This window comes from Momordica charantia (assembly GCF_013281855.1).
Source record: "Momordica charantia cultivar OHB3-1 chromosome 2 unlocalized genomic scaffold, Mcharantia_2.0 BLBB01000002.1, whole genome shotgun sequence".
In the NCBI taxonomy this organism is placed as follows: Eukaryota; Viridiplantae; Streptophyta; class Magnoliopsida; order Cucurbitales; family Cucurbitaceae; genus Momordica; species Momordica charantia.
The window spans coordinates 4,421,389-4,445,820 of record NW_028275160.1 but is presented as its reverse complement, the minus strand read 5'-3'; the positions used below and the strand labels follow the sequence as shown (position 1 = coordinate 4,445,820).

The following is a 24,432-nucleotide window of genomic DNA, read 5'->3' as shown; positions in this document are numbered from 1 at the left end:
TACCCCCAACCCTTCAGGTCATACCTTACGTTTCCTGAATTCTTGGAGTTCGATCTGAAGGCAGCTCGAACTCTTGGTAGGTCGGTCTCTTCCCTCACTTTCTCTTTCGAACGTAGTTGCCATGTCGTCCTCTTTTAGCAGTAACTTAGGATCCGATGAGGATTTAGCTCGTAGGTTAGAGTCCGAGCTCGAGGAGATAGAAAACTTTAGGTTCTCCGATGACGGGGAGGATAGTGATGCCTCCACCTTGGGTCAGGGTTTGGAATACCCTTCTAGGATACCTGAGCACTACCTCGGATCCCTTCGTAAGGGGTTCGCTATCCCTGAGAACATCCTCCTTAGGATTCCGGAGGAGGGGGAGAGAGCTGACAATCCTCCAGAGGGATGGGTCACTCTCTACTTAAAAATGTTTGAGTACGGCCTAAGGCTTCCCCTTCACCCTTTTGTCCAAGAATTTCTCTTCCGGACTGGGTTGGCTCCGGCTCAAGTGGCCCCCCAATGGGTGGGGTGTCATTTTCGCTTTGGCCATCCTTTTTTGGCTACAAGCTCGGGATAGTGAAGAGGCCGAGCTGTTGGACGTAGACCAACTCCTCGCGTGCTTCGAAGCGAAAAGGATAGCGAAGAAGCCTGGTCGGTTCTATATGTGCGCAAGGAAAGGCGCATGCGGTATAGTTAAGGGGCCGACCTCCATCAAGGGATGGGTGAGGAAGTGGTTCTACGCTTCTGGAGAATGGCTTGCAAAGGACGAGTCAGGTCGTTCCTTCTTTGACGTTCCCACTAGGTTTGGGAACCTAGGTACGGAGTAGTTCTTACTTTTTGTGATCTTCTTTCCTGTCATTCAGGTCTAACTCGGATTTTGTCTTCGCGCAGTTTCAATCCGACCAGTCCCCGAGCTTACGCAAGCCTCCTTCGACACGTTGAAATATTACAAGGAGCATTTTCCGAGGGGTAGGAAGGTCGGAACCTTGGTGACCGACAAGCTGTTGCTTGAGTCCGGGCTGCTAGATTACAACCCTGCAGTTCGGCCCATTGAATCCTCAAGGCCGAACTCCGAATTAGGTATGCCGAGCTTGCTACCCCCTCCATTTCCTCTAACTTTGTGTTGATTTTTTTTTTGTTTTGCAGCCATGGTTTGCGGGTTCGTGAGTAACGTGAAACGCAAGTCCAAGGGCCGAGCCCATGCTCTTGAGGCCGCCCAGAGTTCGAAACCTGCCACTCCTACTGTAGTAGGGCCAGCCTCGAAAGATCCAACCCCAGTGATCGAGCTGGAGTCTTCTGGGGGTCCTTCGAGGGAGAAGCGCCCCAGGGATCAGACCGAGGCGGTGGACGTCTTGCCCTTGGGCGAGGAGGTGAGGGAGGAAGTCCCTCTGAAGCGAAGGAGGAAGAAGAAGAAGACCACCTCCCCTTTGGAGGTCAGAGCTCGTGGGGTCCTGCCTGCGAGCTTCGCAGATCGGGTGGACGATCCTGAAGCCAAGATGGGTGGGACGTCCAACGTGACGGCACGGTTCAGAGTTGAGCCGTCAAGTTCTGGGGTGAGGGACCAGGTGTCCCGCATCTCGACTGCAAGTTTGGACCGCTGCCTAAGGAGGGCGTCCAAATTTGTAAGTGACCCAGGGTCCGTTCTGTAGAGGACCATCGACTACGCCGCTGAGGTAAGACTGGTGTCTCCATTTTTGCTCAATTTACCTAACAGGTAGCTTGGTCTAATTTTCTTCTTGGTGTTTTTCCTCAGGCGTTTGTTGCTTCCATTCAATCGGCTCTGGCCGTGAAGGCCGAGCTGGATGGGAGGGAAGCTCTGGCAGCGAGGGAGAAAGAGGAGTTCTCTGCTGCCTTGGAGGCTGCCTCTTCCACCATAAAGGATGAGCTGCTGAAAGCTCACTCCGAGGTGGAAATTTTGAAGGCTGAGGTGGAAGCCAAGGCCGAGCTGCTGAAGAAAGAAGAGGACAGACGCAAGGCCCAGCTCCGAGCTGTCCATGCTATCACAAGGGCTTGGAGAAGGAGAAGTTCCAACTCCTCAAGGAGAAGGACGACATGCTCCAGGCGCTTGAAGCAAAGGAGGAGGAGCTGAAGCATGCGACTGCCGAGTTGGAGACGGTGAAGGAGCGTCTCAGCAATGGAGCCTTATTGGAGGAATCGTTTAGGCAACATCCTGACTTCGATGGATTTGCCAAAGACTTCTCTGACGCGGGCTTCAAGTTTCTCATGAAGGGCATTGCTTCCGACATGCCTGACCTTCAGATCGATCTCGGTGGTCTGAAGAAGAGGTACGCTGAGCAGTGGGCGTCTGGGCCTAGCAGCGCCCCTGGCCCCCGAGCGTTGGTGGATAAGTACAACAGAGATCTGGACTCTGACTACTCCGACCTCGAAGAGGATCAGGTCGGCACCACTCAAGAGGGCGCTCCTCAAGCAGGCGCTCCTCAAGCAGGCTCTTAGGCGACCACCCTTCAAGAGGCTTTTCGCTTTCTTTCTTCTCTTTTTTTGTTTGTAAGTGTCAGGGCAGAGCTGCAAGGTCTATAAGCCTTGGCTCTGCTCTCCATTTAATGAAGAAGCTTTGTTCGTTTTTACTTTGGTGTTGGCAACATCTTTCCTTTCTTTGCTTTTTCTCCGAACTGCAGCCAATGTCACCTTGCACCTCTTACTTTTGAGATCGCACCTTCAATTAAAATAATTGAAAGTTTGAATTTGAATCTCTGTCTAGTGTTCAATGCATTGCACCAACTCTGGACTTTTTAACATCGCACCCTTAACTTAAAAACGTTAAAAGGCTAAAATCCTAAGTCCGTAGCTGTTCTTCATATCGCACCTGTACCCTCAAGTTCGGAGGCTTGACCATTTTGAACTTTTCACATCGTCCCTTTACCTTGAAGGTTTGAATTTTAAGTTCGTCAGTGGTTTTGGCATCGCACCTCGTACCCTTAGGTTTTGGAGGATTGGATTTTAACCGACTGCTGGAACGTGATCGTGTGGGAGTCCGTGGCCCCCATTTAATTTCTGGTCGAAGTCGGAATCATGAAATTAAATCATCACATTTATTCCGATCATAATTCTTTTGAAACAGTTTTTACAGATCCATTGAAAACCCTTTTGGCATTTCAAGGATAATAACGCTTCAGGTGCTCCGCGTTCCACGGGTGCGCGAGGACGTCTCCTTTCAGATCGACCAATATGTACGTCCCAGGTCGGACTATGCCCTTGACCTCAAACGGCCCCTCCCAGGTCGGGTCAAGAGCACCCACATGGGTTTGGACCCTCCTTAAGACCAGATGTCCGACCTGAAAGGTCCGAGGTCGAACGCGGGCGTTGTAATGTCTGGCCATTCTGCCCTGATATTCCGCCAGGCGTAGCTGGGCCATCGCTCTTCTTTCTTCCAACAAGTCGAGGTTGAGGAGCAGCTCTTCCTCATTTGCTGTAGGCTCGTAATGCTCTACTCTGTCAGATGGCATGCCGATCTCAACCGGGACTACAGCTTCGGAGCCGAAGGCCAGAGAGAACGGGGTCTCACCCGTCGATAAAACCTGGGTGGTCCGGTACGACCATAAAACCTCTGGTAGCTCCTCGGCCCACCTGCCTTTCTTGGAGTCCAGTCTAAGTTTGATGCCTCGCTTGATGATCTTGTTGACTGCCTCCACCTACCCATTTGCTTGCGGATGTGCGGGGGACGAGCTAAGGTGACTTATGCCAAGCTTGCTGCAAAAGTCTTTGAACTTGGCGTTGTCAAACTGCTTCCCATTGTCTGTCACAATGGCCTGCGGTATACCAAAGCGACATATGATATTTGTCCATACGAAGGACGTGACTCTGGATTCCCTTATGTGGGAGAGCGCCTCGGCCTCGGCCCATTTTGTGAAGTAATCCACAGCAACCACAGCAAACTTGGTCTGGTCTTTGCCCAAAGGGAAATGACCAATGATATCTACCCCCCACTGCGCGAATGGCCACGGGGCCGAGATGGGGGTGAGCAGCTCGGGAGGCTGGTGGATTATGTTTCCGTAGCGTTGGCAATTGTCGCAAGTTCTAACGAACTTCTTGGCGTCCTGGCTGAGGGTCGGCCAATAGTATCCTTGTCGGATCACTTTGGCTGACAGCGACCGGGCGCCTGAGTGATTGCCGCACACTTCTTCGTGGATTTCTCTGAGGACGTATTGGCCCTCTTCAGGGGTTAGACATTTCAATAGAGGCAGGGAAAAGCCGCGTCGGTACAACGCTCCACTTCGGACCACGAACCGAGCTGCTTGTCTTGCCAACCTTCTGCGCTCCTTGGGGTCTTGTGGTGAATTGCCCCTAATAAAGTCCACAATCGGGTCCATCCATGAGGACTCTGGAGCGTCGATCTCCATCAGATCTGGCTCTGAGATCGAGGGATTATCTAAGATCTCGACGGGGACCGACCTAGCCAGGTCGGTCTCGTACGCTGATGCTAACTTGGCCAAGGCGTCGGCATTAGAATTTTCTGCTCAGGGAACCCGAATTACTTCGTAAGTTCGAAATTGGACGAGGTACGATCTGACCTTGCCCAAATACTTCTCCATTCGGGAGTCCCTGGCTTGGTACTCTTCCGTGATCTGGCTCACAACCAGCTGGGAGTCGCTGAAGATCTTAACACAAGAGGCCCCCAATGCTCTGGCGATTCGTAGACCAGCAATAAATGCTTCATACTCAGCCTCGTTATTGGAAGTCCGGAAGCCGAACCTCAAGGCATACTCAAATCGCTCGCCTTCTGGTCCGAGCAAGAGGACCCCGGCCCCGCACCCCTTCTCATTGGAGGATCCGTCGACATAGATTGTCCACGGTAGGTCGGACTTGCCAGGCTCGGAGGGTGGTGTGAGCTCGGCTATGAAGTCTGCCACCGCTTGCCCTTTCAACGCAGCTCTAGGTTCGAACTGGATGTCGTATTCACTTAGCTCTATTGTCCACTTCATCAGGCGTCCAGAAGCTTCTGGCTTATGGAAGATGTTTTTTAGGGGCAAGTTAGTGAGCACCACCACAGTATGGGCTTGGAAGTATGGTCTAAGCCGTCGGGCCGAGGTGACTAAAGCGAGAGCCAACTTTTCCATCTGAGGGTATCTAGTCTCGGCTTCGGTCATAGCCTTGCTTGTGTAGTAGAACGGGTTCTACTGCGCTTCCTCTTGCCTGATTAGGGCCGAGCTGACGGCACTGTCAGACACTGCTAAGTACAATTGGAGCTTGTCCCCTGGCAGGGGCTTGGCGAGCAAAGGTGCCGAACAGAGGTAGCTCTTCAATTGCTGAAATGCTTGTTCGCACTCTGCTGTCCATTCAAACGGCCCTTTCTTTCGTAGGACTTTGAAGAAATGGAGGCATTTATCTGTCGATCTTGAAACAAACCGGTTCAGGGCTGCAATCCTGCCATTGAGGCACTGAAGCTGTTTCAGCGTTTTGGGTGCCTCCATCTCGAGCACGGCTTTAATCTTTTCGTGGTTGGCCTCGATCCCCCAGTGGTTCACCATGAAGCCAAGGAATTTTCCCGAAGAGACTCCAAAGGCACATTTAGCTGGGTTGAGCTTCATTTGATATGTCCTTAGAACCTCGAAGGCTTCGGTCAGATCGGAAAGATGCGACTTAGACCGCTTGCTCTTGACGAGCATGTCGTCCACATACACTTCCATATTCCGGCCGATCTGCTTGGCGAACATTTTGTTCACCATTCTCTGGTAGGTCGCTCCTGCGTTCTTTAAACCGAAGGGCATGACCTTGTAACTGTACAGACCTTAGTCTGTTATGAATGCGGTATGATCTTGATCCGGGACATGCATCTTGATTTAGTTGTACCCAGAGTAGGCATCCATGAAAGTGAGCAGTTCGTGCCCGGCTGTGGCACGAGCTGATCAATCCTCGGCAGTGGAAAACAATCTTTCGGGCATGCCTTATTTAAGTTCGTAAAGTCTACGCACATTCTCCACTTTCCGTTAGACTTTTTAACTAATACAACATTCGAGAGCCACTCGGGATACGAAATTTCTCTTATGTATTTAGCTTTCAAAAGTTTGCTAACTTCCTCAACAATTACATCACTCCTCTCCTTGTTTATAGGTCTTCTTTTTTGTTTTACAGGTCGGAATGATGGATCTATGCTGAGGCGATGCGTCATAATTCGCGGGTCAATGTCAGGCATGTCCTCATGGGACCACGCAAAGACGTCCGAGTTGGATCTGAGGAAGTGGATTAGCTCCTCTCTGTCGGTGGCCCCCAACTTGGTTCTTATGCTTACTTGCTTCCGGGACTAAGCAGAGGAACAAGCTCGAGCTCCTCAGTGGGTGCGGCAAACTCCCTCCTCAGCAGGTCGGCCTCGAACTCGAGCGTCCCATCCCTACTGGCGAGAGTTTCAAGGGCGCAGACCGATGAGCCTTTGAGTGCGGAGGCATAGCACTCCCTCGAAGCGGTCTGTTCTCCTCGGACCGTGCCCACGCCATTAGGGGTGGAATACTTCAAAACTTGATGAAGTGTCGAGGGAAGGGCCCGAAATGAGTGGATGATGGGTCTCCCAAAGATGGCGTTATAGGCCGATCTACCGTCAATTACCACGAACTCGGCCATTTGGGTGACCTGAGTTTGGTCCTGCCCAAGCGTGACCGGCAAGTCGATGCAACTCTCTGGGATGACCGATTCTCCAGAGAACCCAACCAGCGGTGTCGGGCTTTTCTTCAATTGCGACCTCGTCCATCCTAGGGCGAGGTAGGTCGGTAAGGACAGGATGTTAGCAGATGCGCCTCCGTCTACCAGCACCCTCCTGACCACCACATGATCAATCAAGGGAGCGATCACAAGTGCATCATTGTGGGGCAGGTGGACCTCCTCCAAGTCTGCACCGTCGAAGGTGATTGGGCAGGTCGGCCTCTGCTCCCTGATGATGCACACCTCCCGCCTGGCTGCACGAGCTAACTCCTTTCTTTTATATCCGGACTGACCCCCGCTTGGCCCTCCGAAAATGGTATTGATGACCGCAGGTCGGTCAGTGCGCCGGGGCGGCGTCCTCGAACGCTTCCGCTCTTCCTTTTTCTCTGCCGAGCTGGTCCTGGGCTTTCCCACAAATTTCTTGAAGTAGCCATCTTGAATTAGATCCTCAATTTGGCGCTTCAACTCCCAGCAGTCCGACGTGTTATGGCCGTGCTCCCGATGGAAGCGGCAATACTTGTCCTTGCTGCGCCTCTCCGGGGCTCCCCGAAGCTTCTCAGGACGCTTGAGTAGTTTTTCCATTTCAGACTCCTCGATGTTCGTTAGGATCTCGGAAATTGGAATCGTGGTCGGGGTGAAGCGTTCGTAAGGTCGGCTCCTGGTAGGTCCGTTCTCCGCCCTTCGATACTCAGCTCGGCCGCTGGAAAAGGATCCCTTGTCCTTGGACTTGGGATCTGCCTTTTCTATGACTTTTCCACTTTTGCCCTGGCCGATCTTTCGTTCTGGTCGGCCGGTTTTGGTTCGGAGGAGCTCCTGTCCATCGATGACTTTCTTCGCCTTCTGAAGCACCTCGGCGAAGATGGCCGGGGCCTCCTCTCCAAGTTTCACCGTGAGGGCTTCGTCGGCTAGACCGGTGAGAAAATAGCACATGGGCGAGTCATCAGAGCAGTGTGCGACCTTCAATTGCTCCTCCTGGAATCTGGTGACATATTCTCGCAGCGTCTCACCCTCCTTCTGTCTGATGGTGGCGAGATGGGTCGCTTTCTTTTTGTCATAATGCCGAGAAGAGAACTGGGCGAGGAACTCCCTTCTCAGCTGAGAGTAGGTCGAGATCGACCTGGCTGGCAGTCTCCGATACCATAATCGCGCGCTGCCAGTAAGCGCGATCTGAAAGGCGCGGCATTTGATTGCATCTGATGCCGCTTGGAAATCCATGAGGCCTTCAAAGACCTCAACATAATCCTTGGGGTCCTTCGACCCATCATAAGGCTTCACGGTAGGAGCTTTGAACTTCGGAGGGATCGGTGCTTCCAAAACGTCCGAGGTGAAGGGCGATTCTCCCAAGTCGCCATCGTTCAGTGAACCTTCTTTCTGCTCACATTTGACCTTTAAGGCCTCCACCTGAGCGTCGAGCTGGCCCCTCAGCTGGTCGAACTCCTCCCTTGTAATCACTCCTACAGGAGTTGCTGGGTTGCGAGAGGATTCAGCCTGCTGGTTGGAGCTCCTGTGTGAGCGGGATGGTGACTGTCCTTTTTGGAGAGATGAGCCTCTCTTTCTGTTGAGGTGTTCGCGGAGGTCTCCTCTCTGGCGAGTGTGTCCCTCGCTCTCGTTGTCTTCGAGATGTTCCTCCTCGACTGGGCCGAGGTGGGAACCCCTTTGCTCGCGTATGCCAACGCGCGTCACTCGGTTCTCAGATCGAGACCCTGCGCCTGCAGCTAATATCATTTCGTTATACATTTTCTCCATGGACCGCATTTTCGTGCGCATTGCCTCCATTTCTCTCTGGAGTGCGTCCAAGTTCTCACTTGTCGGGGCCGGGGCTGGACCCCGGGCGCCCTTCTTAGAGGTTCCACCTCGGCCACGGGTGGCCTTGGATGTCCTTGGGGGTGCGCAGGTGGTAGAACAGGCGCGGTGATTCGTGCCGACCTGCAGAGGGGTCTGTTGCTAGGCCGTCGTGACCTTGCCCCTCTACCACTGCTGCTCCGACCTCCCTCTGGTGGGCATCGCTGGCAGCTAGGGTCCTTCGATCTGCCGTATTGGTCGAGTTTGCGGGTTGAACCATTTTCGCTTGCGTGTTGGTTTAAAAGAATTGGGATGACTTAGATTGTCGTTCCCCACAGACGGCGCCAAATGTTTATACAAGGATATGCACAACAGTGTATTTCAGATTGCAGCTTGAACTCGGCCTCCGGACCGATCTGAATACTTGGGCAGACCTGCACAAAAAGGTGAGCACTCTGACGATCAAATCAGTATAGGTCGGATTCCCAGTTTAGTTCGAGGTCAGAAATCGTCGTACCTGATCGCGGAGTGAGGTCCTCTACTTATGGGTGGTAGTCCCGCTAATCTCGCGACGGTTACACCCGGTAATCTCGGGACCGTCGGTTACACCCGGTAATCTCGGGACCGACGGTTACACCCGATAATCACGCCGCTGACAGTAGCTCACATCGGCCCCCACCGAGCTTCCCGGTAGGTCGGACCTCGGCCAGGTTCACCTCGGCCCTCATACTTAGCATCTGTCAACGCTAGTGGTGGTGATCTCGGCCGTCCGAGCTGGGCATGACTCATGAGTCATCTTGGAGCACCAATAGGGGTCCTCCACGTGTCCAGGGTATTCTCTTCCCCAAACAAGCATGTTTATCAAATAATTTAGTTTGATATAACAAATAAATAGTATTGTAAGAAAAATAGAAAATTATATAAAATATAATTTCAAGAATGATGAAGCATTTTCTTTTAGTAATTGGAGATTTTAATCCTGAGATATATGTCTTCATCTTAAATTGTTATTAGATATTAGATTCAAAATTTAAAAGCAGTAAAATGGTAAACATTAAATAATATATATGAACTACAGACCAGTCAATAAGCCCACGAATCATCCCTTGATCTTAAATTTAAAAGTGTTTCGTATTATGTGTTCGTTCATATGTTGTCTCCATTACATTATAACAATATTTTTTACAATAGAGATTATCTGTTTGTTATAAAAATATATATAGAGAGGGAGTAAAATTGTTTTAAAAAAACAGCTAGGAAACAACTAGGATATAATAAAAAATTACCAACCGAAACTTAGCTTAATTGATTAAGACACATCTATCTCTGACTAAAAGATTTCAAGTTTAAAAAAGAACAATAATTAAAAGCTAGAAGTATAACTCAATTGGTTAATTAAAGCGGGAAAACATATAAATTATTAATATATTAACATAAAATAAAGAAAAATAATAATGTTTGCCAGCTTAACTTGAGCTAATTCACAAGTTAATTCAATTAATTACGATATTATCTTTGACCAAAAAGTCGTGAGTTCGAATTACGTGATAATAATTACTAATCCAAAATAATAATAAATCATGTTTTCTATCCCTAACTAAAAGTCTAAAACAACAGGCACTGAGACGGATCACTTATCTATTAGGTTACCAACCAATATTAACTATAAAAATACATGCAAAGTGAACCGAGTCATTCAATTTTTGCTTCTTTCCTAACTTATACCAATATTTCATTACATTATGTTCATGAGGGTTTTAAACTATGAGTTTGTATTTGTAGTGAATTAGAAGTCTAAATCAAACGGACCTTGCATATATATTGAATACGACTCGAACTCAAGACTTTTTGGTCAAATATGGTACCTTAGTCATGCTATGTTCGGATTCACATAAAATAGAGATATATAGCCAATAATTATATAGATATCTTTTTTTTTCAATTCAACAAGTGGGGGTGGAGAATTCAAACTCATGACCTTAGTTAAACTCATGTTAGTAATTATATATTTCTCTTTATTAGAATAATATATATATTTATAATTAAAATGTACATACGACAACGTAACATGTTAGCCGAATTATTATATGCCTTAAACAATTGACTTATGCTCATTACTCACATCCATTTTTTTAGTTCTCATATATAAAGATAAAATTTTGATAACCACAGTGAGCATGCAACGAGGTTGTGAGTTCAATTCTTCAACCACACATGTTGTATTAAAAAAAGTATATTATTATTATTTTAGACATTTTTTTATGATTTTTTTAAGGAATTTTTTCTTTTATGAATTGGTTTAACGTATAAGTAAGAAATTGTTTTCCTAAATAAATAAAAAAAGTAAGAAATTATCAAAACAAACAAAAAACAACCGATTTTTCCATATATGTGTAGACAAAGGCTTTATGATTCTTAATGAGCAATATGGATGCATACCATTTTAGAAACACCTACAACCAACATTTTTCTAATTATGAAATGCATCATTAGTGCATGATTTTCAGTCAGGTATTTAATTATTCGATATAATTAATGATGGAATCAACCCTATTAAATCTTTTTGGTACCCACACACATCAATGACAAATCAAATTAGAGATAATTACGCATATCTAATCTTTTAGATTTTTAAAAGTTAAAAAACAAAAAGATTTTTTTTTTGTTTGAAAATAAAGTAAAAAACAAAAAGGTTTAAACTTCCTATTTTGATCCGTAAATTTTAATGTACATATTTTATTTTAATAATTGCGCGTTTTATGGTCTTTCGTATGAGCTCGAATCTTTTCTCAAAAGGGAGAGGAGTATATAGCTCAAATCTCTTTAATTAATATAATAATATTCCTTTTAAAAATAAGTGTAGCGGCTAATTTAAATATTTTTACTAAAAAAAACTCCGTTAAAATTTTATAGTATTAAATGAATGTGTCGTTAAAATTATTATTTTATTAATATGTATTTATTAGACGTACTCCAAAGAAATAAATCTTAAGGACATGTGATTGAGTTAAATATTGTTGATGTACTAGTTTAATTTTATGAGTCAATTAGTATCTAAGTGTGATATTCATATTTTCAAATATGTCAATAAACCATGATTTCATGGAAGGACGACATTCTATAAATAAATTGTGAAAAATTATAAAGAATAATAGTTGTTACATATTTACAAATTTAGCACAAGAAATAAGATTTTGCTAAATATGCAAATTTTGTAGGATGAGTGTCTATCACTAATAAAAATTTATTGGTGCGTATAATATAAAGTTCAAATATTTACCGATAAGTAAGTATTTTTCTATTGTAAAAATAAATAAATATCTTTTTACTCACCACCGTTAGAAAATTAAGAGTTATTTATTCTATTTATTCTCCTCTTTCTTTTGTATGGCTTCGTTATCTTAGTTGTCATTGTCATTTTCTCAATGAGAAATACTTAGCTTTAAGAACCATCTTGTCTAGACCATCATTGAATATTTAATAAATAATGAATTGTCAATTTTTCAATAGTGGGTCGAGATAAAAATTACTTTGTTTCTGATTAATAAAGAGTCAAGTATTCGATACCAACCTATCAGTAAACACCTAAGTATGTATAGCTCCAATCCTATTAAAAATTGACGGTTCTTTTCTTCTTTTCCTATATTGATCTCTTTTAATTGTAAATACGAACGAGAGAAATGGTGGTAGAAAGGCAAGAAGAGGACACGCAAAGAACGCAAGCGTGTGGTGGCGTTTTCCAAATAGTTACCGTTGAGTCAGCTGCATGGCGTCAAGTGTAACACATTCACAAGTCCAACAATAAGGCTCCATCCTCCCTCCAGCTTTTACCAGCTCCACAGATTAATTACCATATCGAAACCGCCTCCATTCCAAATTTCATAACGCTTCCATTTCTCTCTATTATATTTTGTATCCATTTTCCAAATATTCTCCCTCTCTATCTATATATATATTTCCATTACAATTTCCTTTCCCCCAACTCAATCATCAATCATCTTAAATCTCTCCTTTTTGTTCTAATCATGCCCTCTTTCTCTGCTTTTCTGGCTCTGGCCGCTTTATTTGCCCTCACGGCGGCGCCGACCTTTTCTGAGGCTTACAAATTCGTCGTCGGCGGCAAAGACGGCTGGGTCTTCAACCCCTCCGAGCCCTTCAACCACTGGGCCGAGCGTAACAGATTTCAAGTCAACGATACTCTCTGTAACCCCACTAAATCAAATCTCACCAAGTTTTCATTTTTATTTCTGGGTTCTGCTTGTTTTTTAATATTATAATAATAATGACTCTGATCTTGTACTGGGGGCAGATTTCAAGTACCAAAATGGGACGGATTCGGTGCTGGTTGTGAGCAAGGACGATTACTTCTCCTGCAACACAAAAAACCCAATTGTTTCGTTCCAAGATGGAGATTCAATCTTCAAATTCGATCGCTCTGGCCCCTTTTACTTCATCTCCGGCAACGCCGATCGCTGCCAGAAGGGCCAAAAGCTCATTGTTGTGGTCCTCGCTCTCACGCATAACCACCACCACCGCGCTCCGCCGACCCCGACTGCAGACTCGCCGGACTCTGCCGGGGGATTCACGGCGCCAGTTCCGGCTCCGGCCAAGAATTCCGCTTTGGGAGGCGCGGCTAATGTATTCAGTTTCGGTGTTATCAGTGCTGTTCTTTTGAGTTCTTTGGTGGGGCTGTCGCTCTAGTTTGAGTTTGAATACATTAAAGTTTTCATTTTTAGATATGGGTTGTTCTCGTGGTTTGGGTTTGGGTCTGCCATTTTAATTTGTATCCAATTCAAGAATTCGTTTGAAAATTTTCTCTGTCTTTTGTCTTTTATTTTTTTATTCCAACTTTTGTTAATCTGAATGTATTCATATGGTTCATCCTTTAATATCTCTGATGTGTGCGTTTCAATCTGTCTCTGTAAAAGAGATGCATTTTTTTCTCCTCTCTCTTTTGGCTTATTTTATTTTTTCATATATCCTGAATGTTGCATTGCAGTTGTTAATTTCTTACACAAATTTTTTTCCAGCTCTCTTCTATTTTATATGTATTATTTCAGAGGGAAAAAAAGAAAATATTAGTGAGAAAAACAAGACGTACCAACAACCTCGGCGTTGTTTTGTTGGACAAAAAGTGTGTTCTTTAGGTTGTTTTGTTGGACAAAAAGCGTGTTCTTTACTCTGTGAGAGGAAATAGAAACGTGTGTCCTTTGGTATATATATTTGGACTAGGAACTTGGTAATTATTATTTATGTTATGTATATCATAATTTTATCCCTTTATATATATAAACCAAAAACCAATTAAAAATTAGATAGAGGTGTTCCAAAAATTTAATCACTTAAAGCTAGATCAATCTAACCAAAATTGTACGAGTTGTTGAGTTTTTAAGCTTATTTAGATTGGGTTCAATAAATTAAATTAAACATCTTTGTGAGTTAGGGTCAAGTTTAATTCAACTAAAACTATTTGCTTGAATTTTATCATGCTCAAACTTATAATTAACTAAATTAAATATGGATTTATTTATTTAAATTTCATTTTGTTATATAATTATATTTCTGTTCTTCGTAATATAATTAAATTGATATTGAGTTATCAATCTTTCATATATTTTTGTTTAAAAAGAAATAACTTTCATATATATATTTGGCTGACTACGTTTCGATATAAAATGTGAAAAAGAGGCGATTGAACCTTCAACTTTTGGAGAATGAATAAAATGTCTTGTCTAAACTCATGTATATATTTGTTCCAGGAGGAACACTCACTACAAGAATCATTTAATCGAGGTCTTCAATAATTGAATTGATATATTCAAGTTGGCTTAAAACCCGCACAATTGTGAACACGAAGGGATTTCAACTTTTTCCCCTATAATAAAGATAACTAGTTTCTTCTTTTCTTTTCCCTTTTTTTTTTTTTTTTTGTAAAAACGTCCATCCATCGATAAAAAAACATAAAATTGCACAATCATACATATATAGAAAAAAGTTTCTCAAAAGCCGTAAAACAATCAACGATGCAGGTTATTTTAGCCTCCACCAATCATTTCTCGACGATATTCCATCTCACGAACTAACTCTTGTGATGTTCGATCTCAAGAAAGAACGGTAGAAATTTGTGTCGGGTGGTTTCAAATCTCGTGGCTCCTAAAATGGGGATTGTAAGTAGTCGGAGTATAGGCCGCGGCCGCCCCCGGCGGGTGAATGTAGGAAGCTGCTGCTGATGGCTGCGTAATTTCTGCATCACTGGTGGATCCGTAAACTAATTTTTTCAGTCTTTCAGTTAGTTTTCTTGCTCCAAATTCGTACACAACGTCCTCAATCTACTCCACCATTCAGATTTTCTCGTCATCAACAAAAACAGGAAAAAGGATAAATATTTCACAAGTTAGGGTTCTTGATATTTTTCGTTGGTTTTTTCTTTCTCCTTTTTCATTTTATGCTTCTTGTTAATTCCAATGGAAAAATATGCTTTTAGACGTTAAATTGAAAAAAAGAAGAAAAGTTCTGTATGAAATTAACTTTTTATAATAAAATATTACAAAATTTTATGTTATATCATTGGAATTTTTAAATATTAATGGTACATTTTATATAAGTAAAAAAATGATAAATTAATGTTTTTACTCATGTGTTTGAAAATTTAGAAGAGATAAGAAATTAGGGTTTTTTTTTTTATAACGTTCATATTTTCTTGTTTCTTACTTTTTAAAAAATAAAAATGAAAAAGAAAAAGTTTTTGGTAATTGTAATTTTTTTTAGAAAAAAGATGATAGACATTTCTTGTTTCTTATAACAAATTGTAAATTAAAAAGAAATACTAATTTTTTAAAATATTATTTTTAGCTAAAAAATTATAAAATGAAATAAAGTATAATTTTAGTCCCTTAAGTTGGTGTCCAATTAAATTCATAAACTTTCTACTAATGGGTTTTTGAACTAAAAAAAATATCTAAGAGGCTGAATTTTTCAGTTTTTTGTCTAACAGACCATAAATTTCTTTTTTTAGAGAAAAAAAAAAGAAAATAGGTAATGACCTATACTAAAAAATAATTAAAAAAATAAACACAAAGATTTATAGTTTCTGTTTTTAGAAAAACGCTTGATTTCTATTTTCCTTTCTTGCCTTCCTCTAAAAACACAATTGAATTCATATATAATAGAAAACCCAAAACCCATAAAATAATAGCTTTCATTTATGTGTTTTCAGAAAGATTTTGTTGTTCGAACAGTATTAATAAGTTCTCGAAACCTACCAATCACAAAACATAACGGACTTAAATGTAACTCAACTAATTAATTACGTCATCTTACAATGTACCTCAGCGTGGAGTGTATAAAAGACAGTGGTTCCAAGAACAGAATAACTGGCATTGATTATCTGAGCTCGCTCTTCAGGAAAGATGTGAATAATCTGGTAGAATATGAACCAATCCCCCAACCCACTGGTTAGAACAACCTCCACCGCCGAACCCATTTCTCTGATTTTCAGTTCAGGCAAATTCCGGCCGACGTCGTCGCTGGACGATCTTCCGCTTCTCAGAAGCCACTCTTTCTTCTCCTGCTGCCTCTTCAGCTTCGTCTCCAATGATTTTATGTAGTTTATTGCTTCCTCTACCTGGTCAGACACGTTCATTGCCACCTCCAAACATTTCAAAACACAACAAATTATTCCAAATTGTTATTAATTGATAATTCCACATCAGAAGATAAATATTTAACTGATGATAATATTGTACAAACATACATTGGAGGGTTGGTCTGGAAGGAGAGATTTGAGTTTGGAGTAGAGCAGTTTCATCTGATTTCTTCGATTCTTCTCCATAACTTTTCTCTCCACCTTAGTGCCCGCCGCCAGCGGCGGCGGCGGCGGCGGCTGGGTTTGCCATTGCCTTATTTCTCGGTTACCCTCCATTGAAGTATTCAGATCAAATCAATCCCACCGAGACAAAACTAAAATCGAGGATGATCTTGCAACCTTTGCGTTTCGATGTTGTTATATATACACATGTTTGTAGATATTTTGCAAGGCTACAGCAATAAATTTGGAACTTAAGAGTTTAAATAAACATGGGAAACATTGAAATATGACATGGCCACATTAAAGAATTATTGGTAATTAAAAAAGAAGACAAGTGTGAACAAATTAAAAGAAGTAGTTTCTGAAAAATATTGAAGGCAAATAATATCAATCTCAAAGGTATCTATCTACGATGAAGAGATAACGAATTCGAATCCTCACTCTCACGTATTGTACTAAAAAAAATGAAAGGTTAATAATATCTCTCATATCAACAGGTCGGTTCTGTTTATCTCTCGACATAGTTTATTTCTTTCAAGTGGTATTTGCAACTAGGCGTACCCACATGTTGAATTGATTTTAGTGATACATATGCTATCTCTATTATCAAATTCTCACAAGTTTTTCCTACCTAAAAAGACTCTACTAATTGATAATTTTAAAAGATTAAAAATCAAAGTTAAAAGAAAAAATAGAAATGATTTTAAATAGGTTAAAGAAATACTTTTTGTCTTTACAAGCAACGTAACAATTTACTCTGTACTCACATATTTTAATATGTGACGATTTAGTCATTGTAATTCAAAATTTGTAACCCTTTAATCATTACCGTAAAAAATGTTACTAAATTTTAATGAGATTTCCATAGATTGATAAAATGATGATGGACCAACCTAATAAAAATTAATCTTGATGAGATATTTTATGGCATGGACTAAATTGTTTTATTTACTATAATTGATGAATTAAAGTGTTAATAATTTGAAGATATGAAGGAGGAGTAATCTCCATTGCATTCTCTTGAGACTTTTTTAGTGGAACAAAAAATAAAGTCGTGTTGACAGTGACTTAGGCGGCGACAAAGTACTGTATTGGTATAGCGTCACTTTTTTGCTGTAACATGCTATAGCGTAGTGGTAATATATATAAAGGAAACGGCGCCGGATCTGAATTTGGTTCGACGTAAAATTAAACCGGCCGTCAAGGTGGAAAAAGGAAAGGCAGGAAAAACACGTGGCCGCCGTCGGCCCGGCCGGCTCCGACGACAATTAAAACCAACGGCCGCCCCAAAAAAATTGGTGTTCCCACGTAAAGGTCACACACTCACATGTTTAATTAATAAATATAAAACAAACCGGGTGGCGTTAGTTTTAGACGCACTGAACACGTCACATTAATTATTACCAGTAGGATGCATGTCCGTACTGGACATTAAATTTTTCGTAGGTGATGTCTCAGTCCAATCAGTTAGTGGCGAGTATTAGTGAAATCGGGGTTTCTAATCCCATCATATAACTCATCTGGATTTTTGATCCTTTTTAAAAAAATCTAATTTGTGATTCCTTTTAATTTGTGACCCATTTCCACTTTTTGTCTTTGTAAAATTACCAAAATATTCTTGTTTATTTTAACTAAAATTATCCATCAATTTCTTCTCTCAACCCTTAGCATTTTTTTTAAAATTTTGAATCTAATATAGATTAATTTATTACTTAACAAACGAATCCACACAAAAAAATTTGTAGATTAAATTATCTATTAATTAAATTAGGGTGAAAAAAAGATTTGCATGATCCAAGATTAAATGCATAAGATTTGTCCGGAATTAATTACAAAAAAAAAATTAAGGTTTCATAAATGTCGTGCCAAAATTCCATTAAATCTCGAGCATTTAATGCAATATTGTCCCATTTTTGTAATCTTGACTTTTTTGTAATTAAATTCGAACAAATTATGTAATTATGTACGTTTTTATTTTTTCCATATTAAAGTTTTAATTTACTATTTGAGTTAGACATTTTTTTTAAAAGTTAGATTTTTTTGGGTTGTAATTAATTATTGTGAGATATTTTTGGAGGGAATAAAGATTTGTAAAGAGATTTGGGGGAGATGTTGATTTTGAAACATGAGGAGGGTACTACGGTAATTTCACATTTAAAAATTATGAAATTATTAATAAATAAGGAAGAATGGGGTCATAGATTAGTTTTTTTTTTTCAAAATGGGGTCATAAATCCAAAGTGAATTATGGGAGGGGTCAAAATTTTAAATTTCCCCGAGTATTAGTTAAAAAATAATTAATTGGTATCGTTATGGAGAGAGAAATACAGAATGGACGAAGCGACAAAAGGAAATTGCAGAAGACCGTCGGTCCGAGCCAATTCGGACCAACCCGTAGTCGACGTTGAGGCCTCCTCAGTGCCGAGGTGTTGAACCCTAACTCGACTCTCCTCGATCCTCGTACAATCCAATCTGAAACCCCACCTAATCTTGACCCTTGATTTGACATTATATCCACGATGAAGTACATGGGCCAAAAAGTCCAGATCTCTTAAAGATACTAGATTAAACCCTAGACAGATTAGGATTCAACTCTTATAAATAGGGAAGTAATTCAAACCTAGAGGGAGGCTAAAACCCCCTACTCTCCAATCCCCTTACTTTCCTCACTCGACTTTTCCGATACTAAATTAAGCATCGCAGTCCGTGTGGCCAAAAAGCCACCCCAGTCCTAGTGCTTTTTTGTTTTGCATATCCCGTCGATCCCTTTCATACTTAGAAGATTGGTGCAAATTTGACGAAATCTCAGGAGACCAAATTTCTGCATAAACAGGTATATGTCTCCAATCATTGTAAGTTCAATCTCACACACATGTACTTAAAAAAAAGGAAAAAAAATATCGAGTAAGTACATATTTAATCAAAATCCAAGGGGCTAAGCACCACCTCTAATTCATGTAGTTGTAAAATGTTCGTTTTGGTTCCTGTATTTTTAAAAAATGACTATTTTGGTACATTAATTTTATTTTTAATTTCAGTTTTCTATCATAATTTCAACGCGACTTCAACACGAAGTCAATGTATTTCTTGAAAATATAACTATAGCTTTATATTAAATATAGTTTTTATTGTGTGTATAATTGATGTTAAATTTTTTACAAATATGAATAAAAAAGGATCATTTTAAAGGTATAGAGGACGAAAATGAACTAAAAGGTTAAAGTACATGGACCAAAATAAACGAAAGCTTAAAATAGATTGATCAAAGTAGTACTTTAACACATTTTTATTATAATTGCTAAACAAATGATAAAATAGAGAAAAAAAACTATTACCGATATGAAATAAAATACAAATTCGAAGAAATTGTAACCAAGGTAAAAAGTGTAAAAATAGTTATTTAAAGTAGAGAGATTGAAACAAAATTAAAAGTACACCTATCAAAATTTTAATAGAAACTAAACAGGTTAGGACATTAATTATTACATTTTTTTTTTTTTTGGTAAAAGGATAAATTTATTAAAAGGAAGATGCTACGAGGGCTACATTTGACGGAGAAGAACCATGCAAAAAGCCACGTCGGAGGAGGTGGTGGAACGAAGAGAGAATTTCAATTGCTGATTTTAATTGAATAATGATTTTCTTTTGAAATGATATACACGTGTCATCAGACTTCTACTGCATTTTCAAAATTAGGTATGAATATTTTAAAATCTGATTGAAATAGAAATCTACTTTTGAGAATTGACGATTGATATGGTTTAGAAATATCTAAGAACTGCCTTTGCAAAATATATCTAAGAAAATTATTTTTAAGTATTTAAAATCTCAGGATACAAGCTTGTTTTTTTTTTCAAGAAAATGGAATAAGACAGCCGCAGGGCTTTATGACTTTTGAGATTCGAGTGTGTTCAAACAAGTAAAGTCACGAAAACATTTCACAAAAATAAAATAAAAAAAAAGTCAAGTCACAAAGACAGAAAACTCTCTCTCTCTCATGCAACGTGCAACTTGCGAGCAGTTTTCTTTGCAGAGTAAAAATTATAACATTTTTAAAGTTTAAAATGATGAAATTAGAAGTTTCGTGTCAAAATTAATATACCATATTAAATTTATGATTACCGTACGGTTAATCTTTTTTTTTTTCCCTTTAAACCAGATCAATTTCTTGAAAATATCTATAGTTAAACTCTAAAAAAAAAATTATAGATTTAGACCCAAAATCGATAGTTTGAGAATTTATTATATTTTTTTTTAAGTTCAGAGACTTATTAAACACAATACTTAAATTGGTCCGGTTTAATTTTAATCTTTTTATTATTATTATTATTATTTTAAATATTTTCATTCTAGCTTTATATAGCATTTGTGAGATCAATTGTAATCATCCCAAAATCATATAGAATTCGTTGGGGTGAACCAGTATAAATTCTCTGTACTTTTTCCTATATTTCTCTTATTGTGGAACATGCGAAGTAAAAGGTTCGAACACGAGACTTTTTGGTCATACATCCAAGCTTTAACCAGTTAACATGGGTCTGTTGGGTATATTTATCGAACGTTTAAATAAAATCCCACAAAAGGGCCGGATCAGCCACTAATTTTTATTTGATATTTCACAAAAATCGCACAAAAAAAGTATGCTTCTCGCCAAAATCTGAAACGAAAAGAAATGATATTTAAATAAGTCTCACGTCGCCACGGCGCTGTTCCCAGCTTGGGTCACATTTTTTCTTCATCTTGCCACGGATTCTCTTGTTCGAAACTTGGTGGAAATTTCTATTCTATTTTTTCTCCAAAATTTGAACTAAAATTTCGTGATGAGACCCGCTGCATAAAAAACGTTATTATTATTATTATATATCTTTTTTTTTTATGAAACTACCCAATTTTTCTAATTCTTTTTAAAAATTACTTTAGTTTTTGAAATTACCCCTTGTACGTGTCAAGGGGCTCGACATCTCAAGGAAGGAGAAATCGACTCTGCTGTGATGGTCATGAAAGGTTCACAATATTCCAAATATTTTAATCTTTGAGTGAATTTACTTTTCTGGTTTGTACAAATATTTTTGTTTTACTAATGACCAACTTTAATGAGTCGGAACAGAAATATTAGATCCACGATTTATTTTATTAATGGAAACCTGTAGAATGAATGTTTGTTAAAGGGTGGAGAGGAGAGTTTCTTTTATAATGATGTGGGAATGTAAGTCTTCAATCGATTTTCGGTGGGGACAAACAAAAGTTGAATTAATAATTTTATTTATCTATTTATTTGAATTAAATTATTTATAGATTAATGTGATATATATTACTTTTTATTATTAATTTATTATTGTTTTATTTTATTTCAGTTGAATTCAAGACTAATTTTTCTGTTGAGTTCTAACAATGACAAGAGTTAAAGATTGAAACATCTAAAATTCAAGATGATAGTAGATTTATCCATGTAGCTATATGGATGTCATTATCATGATTACTAGATGAAGAACATTTCATTTTTTCTAATTATGCAGCAAATATTTCATATTTCTTTAAATATATATTATAATAATGATAAATTATATTCTAAATAAATTAGAACTAAAGTCTCCTTTATCAGTTCAAACAATTTAATTAAGTTCTATATTTTTTAGATAATATTTTGGAGGGCTAGAAACTTATTTATACAAATGTCTAAATTTTTCTAATTTTACACTTTTAGATTTCTTCATGTAGGATTTTATTTTAATTCAGATTTTACCCTTATTTATTGCATTTACATTTATTATAGTTATTTGGTTTTTTTAAATATAAAAGATTTAATTCCATAAATTATTATCATAATCCTTTAATTATTGTGGGTCTCGTACTAATTTTCAACACAAATGTCTTAATTCACTCCTTTAAAACCTTAATTTACCCCTTCAAAAAAATTGATTTTCCCTTAATTCACTAGTCAATCTTCAAAGACGTTTCAAAATCACATAAAAATCTTTTGAAGTCTCAATAAATATATATCCGCATATTCAAAAAATATATTCAAAATCACAGTATATATCCACTTATATATCTGCATATATACATTCAAAATCACTATAGTATATATCCGCATATCCGCATATATACAAGTTGAGTTATAAGATATATCCACTTATATATCCGCATATATACATTCAAAATCATTAAAGTATATATCCGCATATATACAAGTTGAGTTATAAGATATATCCTAATTAAATCACTATACTATATACCCTCACATATACGATATTTTACACCAAATCAGAAATTGAAAACGTCTGTCGGAATGCAAACCTTTCAATCTGGAGATGAACTACTCTAGCAATTGAGAAAAATGGAGGCGGCCGGAGATGAAGGCAAGCAAACGTCGGCCGGGGACGAAGGCAGGCAGAAATGCCCGGAGAATAAGAACCGATGGAAATCTCTTTTCGAAGGCGGCCGGAGATGAAGTGCTCTTGCGACAAAGAAAAGCGGAGTCGGCCGGAGAGGAAGGTAGACAGTCGGAGAAGAGGAACGGAGGGTCGGAGGAAGGAAAACCGACGGTTGGAGGAAGAAAAGAAAAACGAGGAAGAAGAAAGGGATGCGTTTCGAAAATGGATGAATTTTTGTGGTTTTGAGATTTTTTAATTTTGGGAAGTATCATTAGCAATATTTAATATTGAGATGGATCTTAAGGATATACTAGTAATTTATGTTATGGGGTACGAGATTGTATGATGACAAAAGCGTAAATTCTATACTTTTCCATCCTTTTATATAATTATGATTTCTAAATAGACCATCTATATATACTAATCCTTTTTTTTTGTATTTTTTCTAAAATTTTACTCAACAATTCCTTAAAAATGTTACTTCTATTTGTAGATATAATGACAATAATCCCTATATATTTTTTGTATTTTTTCAAAAATTTTCCTCAACAATTCCTTAAAAATGTTACTTCTATTTTTAGATATAAATTTTAACTTATTAACTAGATAAACAAATAAGTTTTTAATTATTTCTTCAATTTTGTGGTTCAAAATGCTTACATGAAAAGTAATCGATTGGAGACTAGAGTTTATATCTTTTACATAATGGTGCTTAGAAATGATTAGCAAGATATAATTAAAACTTTAATTTACTAATTAAAATAATCTATATCAATTCTATAGATGATGATATTTTCACAAGTATAAACTTATATTATATTTTTAGATTTGATGGTTAAAAATGATCTATTATAGTCTAATTAAGTTATTATTAAAATTGTCAAGTTTGGTCAACAATAATTGACATTTGCTCAACAATAATTGACATATACTCTATTTTATGAGGTAAGATTTAAATCATATACCCCAAATTTGTCCTACCACAAAAAGTTAGTATTAAAGTCTCATTTACTAATTCTACCTATTTTCATAACTTTTATGATTTTTCTTAAAATTTCTATTGATATCGACATTTTCATCGGTATTTTCATAAAATCAAAACCTTGATACTTAGGTGAATATTGATATTTCCAACCTTGGATCAACCTGGCCCTTCAATCTTCCAAGGGAGACTCAACCTTTTTTTTTTCGCCCCATTTTTCAACGTTTTAATATAAGAGGACGATAAAATTTCATTTCTTTTTCCAAATTTTTTAATCTTTTGTTTTATTGTTCTAATATTTAAGAATTTTTGTTTTCATTTTCTCTACATCTCTTATTTTTCTCGCTCTCTCTCCTCTACTCACTTCTTTTCTTCTTTCTTAAAAATATTTATCTTTCTATAATTACACATTTTTACCCACTATGCTTTTTATCTTAATAACACTTACATCTTAGCCTAAAAAGTACAACATATATGTAGACATTAGCCTATCTACCTAAATACAAAACTAAACCTAATCATACTTTGTTAAAACATATCTAAAAAATTTTCAAAAATAATAGTTTCTATACTTTAAAATTGGTTACAACTTACTAACGAGGTTTTTTCAAAAGGGAAAAAACTATTAATAATTAGGTTAAGATTTAACGGACTATCAACTAAGGCACGTGTATATAAACTAAAACGCAATATGTGCAAAATTATGGGTTGGTTAAAATTTAGATTCAGTTCAAATTTGAATTGGTTTAGTGCTTAAATGTCTTTTTAACAAAAATTTTATGGTTATTTATTTTTCTAAAAAGAAAAAAAATCTGTTTTCTCTGATAGTTCTCAAATTTTTAATATGATATTAATGA

At 38.7% G+C, this 24,432-nt stretch overlaps 2 protein-coding genes across 2 annotated transcripts; one reads left to right on the top strand and one right to left on the bottom strand.

Moving 5' to 3' along the window:
• Positions 1-12,281: 12,281 nt before the first annotated feature.
• On the top strand, positions 12,282-13,324 carry LOC111011044 (early nodulin-like protein 4). The gene is made up of 2 exons (XM_022284657.2): positions 12,282-12,615; positions 12,722-13,324. The coding sequence occupies exons 1-2, from the start codon at positions 12,438-12,440 to the stop codon at positions 13,111-13,113; spliced, it is 570 nt and encodes a 189-aa protein (XP_022140349.1). The 5' UTR covers positions 12,282-12,437; the 3' UTR covers positions 13,114-13,324.
• An 820-nt stretch (positions 13,325-14,144) lies between these two features.
• LOC111011315 (transcription factor bHLH162-like) lies at positions 14,145-16,425 on the bottom strand. The gene is made up of 3 exons (XM_022285027.2): positions 16,166-16,425; positions 15,740-16,060; positions 14,145-14,741 (listed from the first exon to the last, which is right to left on the bottom strand). The coding sequence occupies exons 1-3, from the start codon at positions 16,331-16,333 to the stop codon at positions 14,550-14,552; spliced, it is 681 nt and encodes a 226-aa protein (XP_022140719.1). The 5' UTR covers positions 16,334-16,425; the 3' UTR covers positions 14,145-14,549.
• Between the last annotated feature and the right edge of the window lie 8,007 nt (positions 16,426-24,432).

Bases quoted from the DNA above. Each gene is read 5' to 3' on its own strand.
- LOC111011315 (XM_022285027.2), bottom strand. From the start codon at position 16,333: ATGGAGGGTAACCGAGAAATAAGGCAATGGCAAACCCAGCCGCCGCCG. The intron at 16,061-16,165 runs GTATGTTTGTAC...AAATGTTTGGAG, and splicing joins TTCCAGACCAACCCTCCAAT to GTGGCAATGAACGTGTCTGA. The intron at 14,742-15,739 runs GTACATTGTAAG...ATGGTGGAGTAG, and splicing joins TTTATACACTCCACGCTGAG to ATTGAGGACGTTGTGTACGA.
- LOC111011044 (XM_022284657.2), top strand. From the start codon at position 12,438: ATGCCCTCTTTCTCTGCTTTTCTGGCTCTGGCCGCTTTATTTGCCCTC. The intron at 12,616-12,721 runs GTAACCCCACTA...TACTGGGGGCAG, and splicing joins TCAAGTCAACGATACTCTCT to ATTTCAAGTACCAAAATGGG.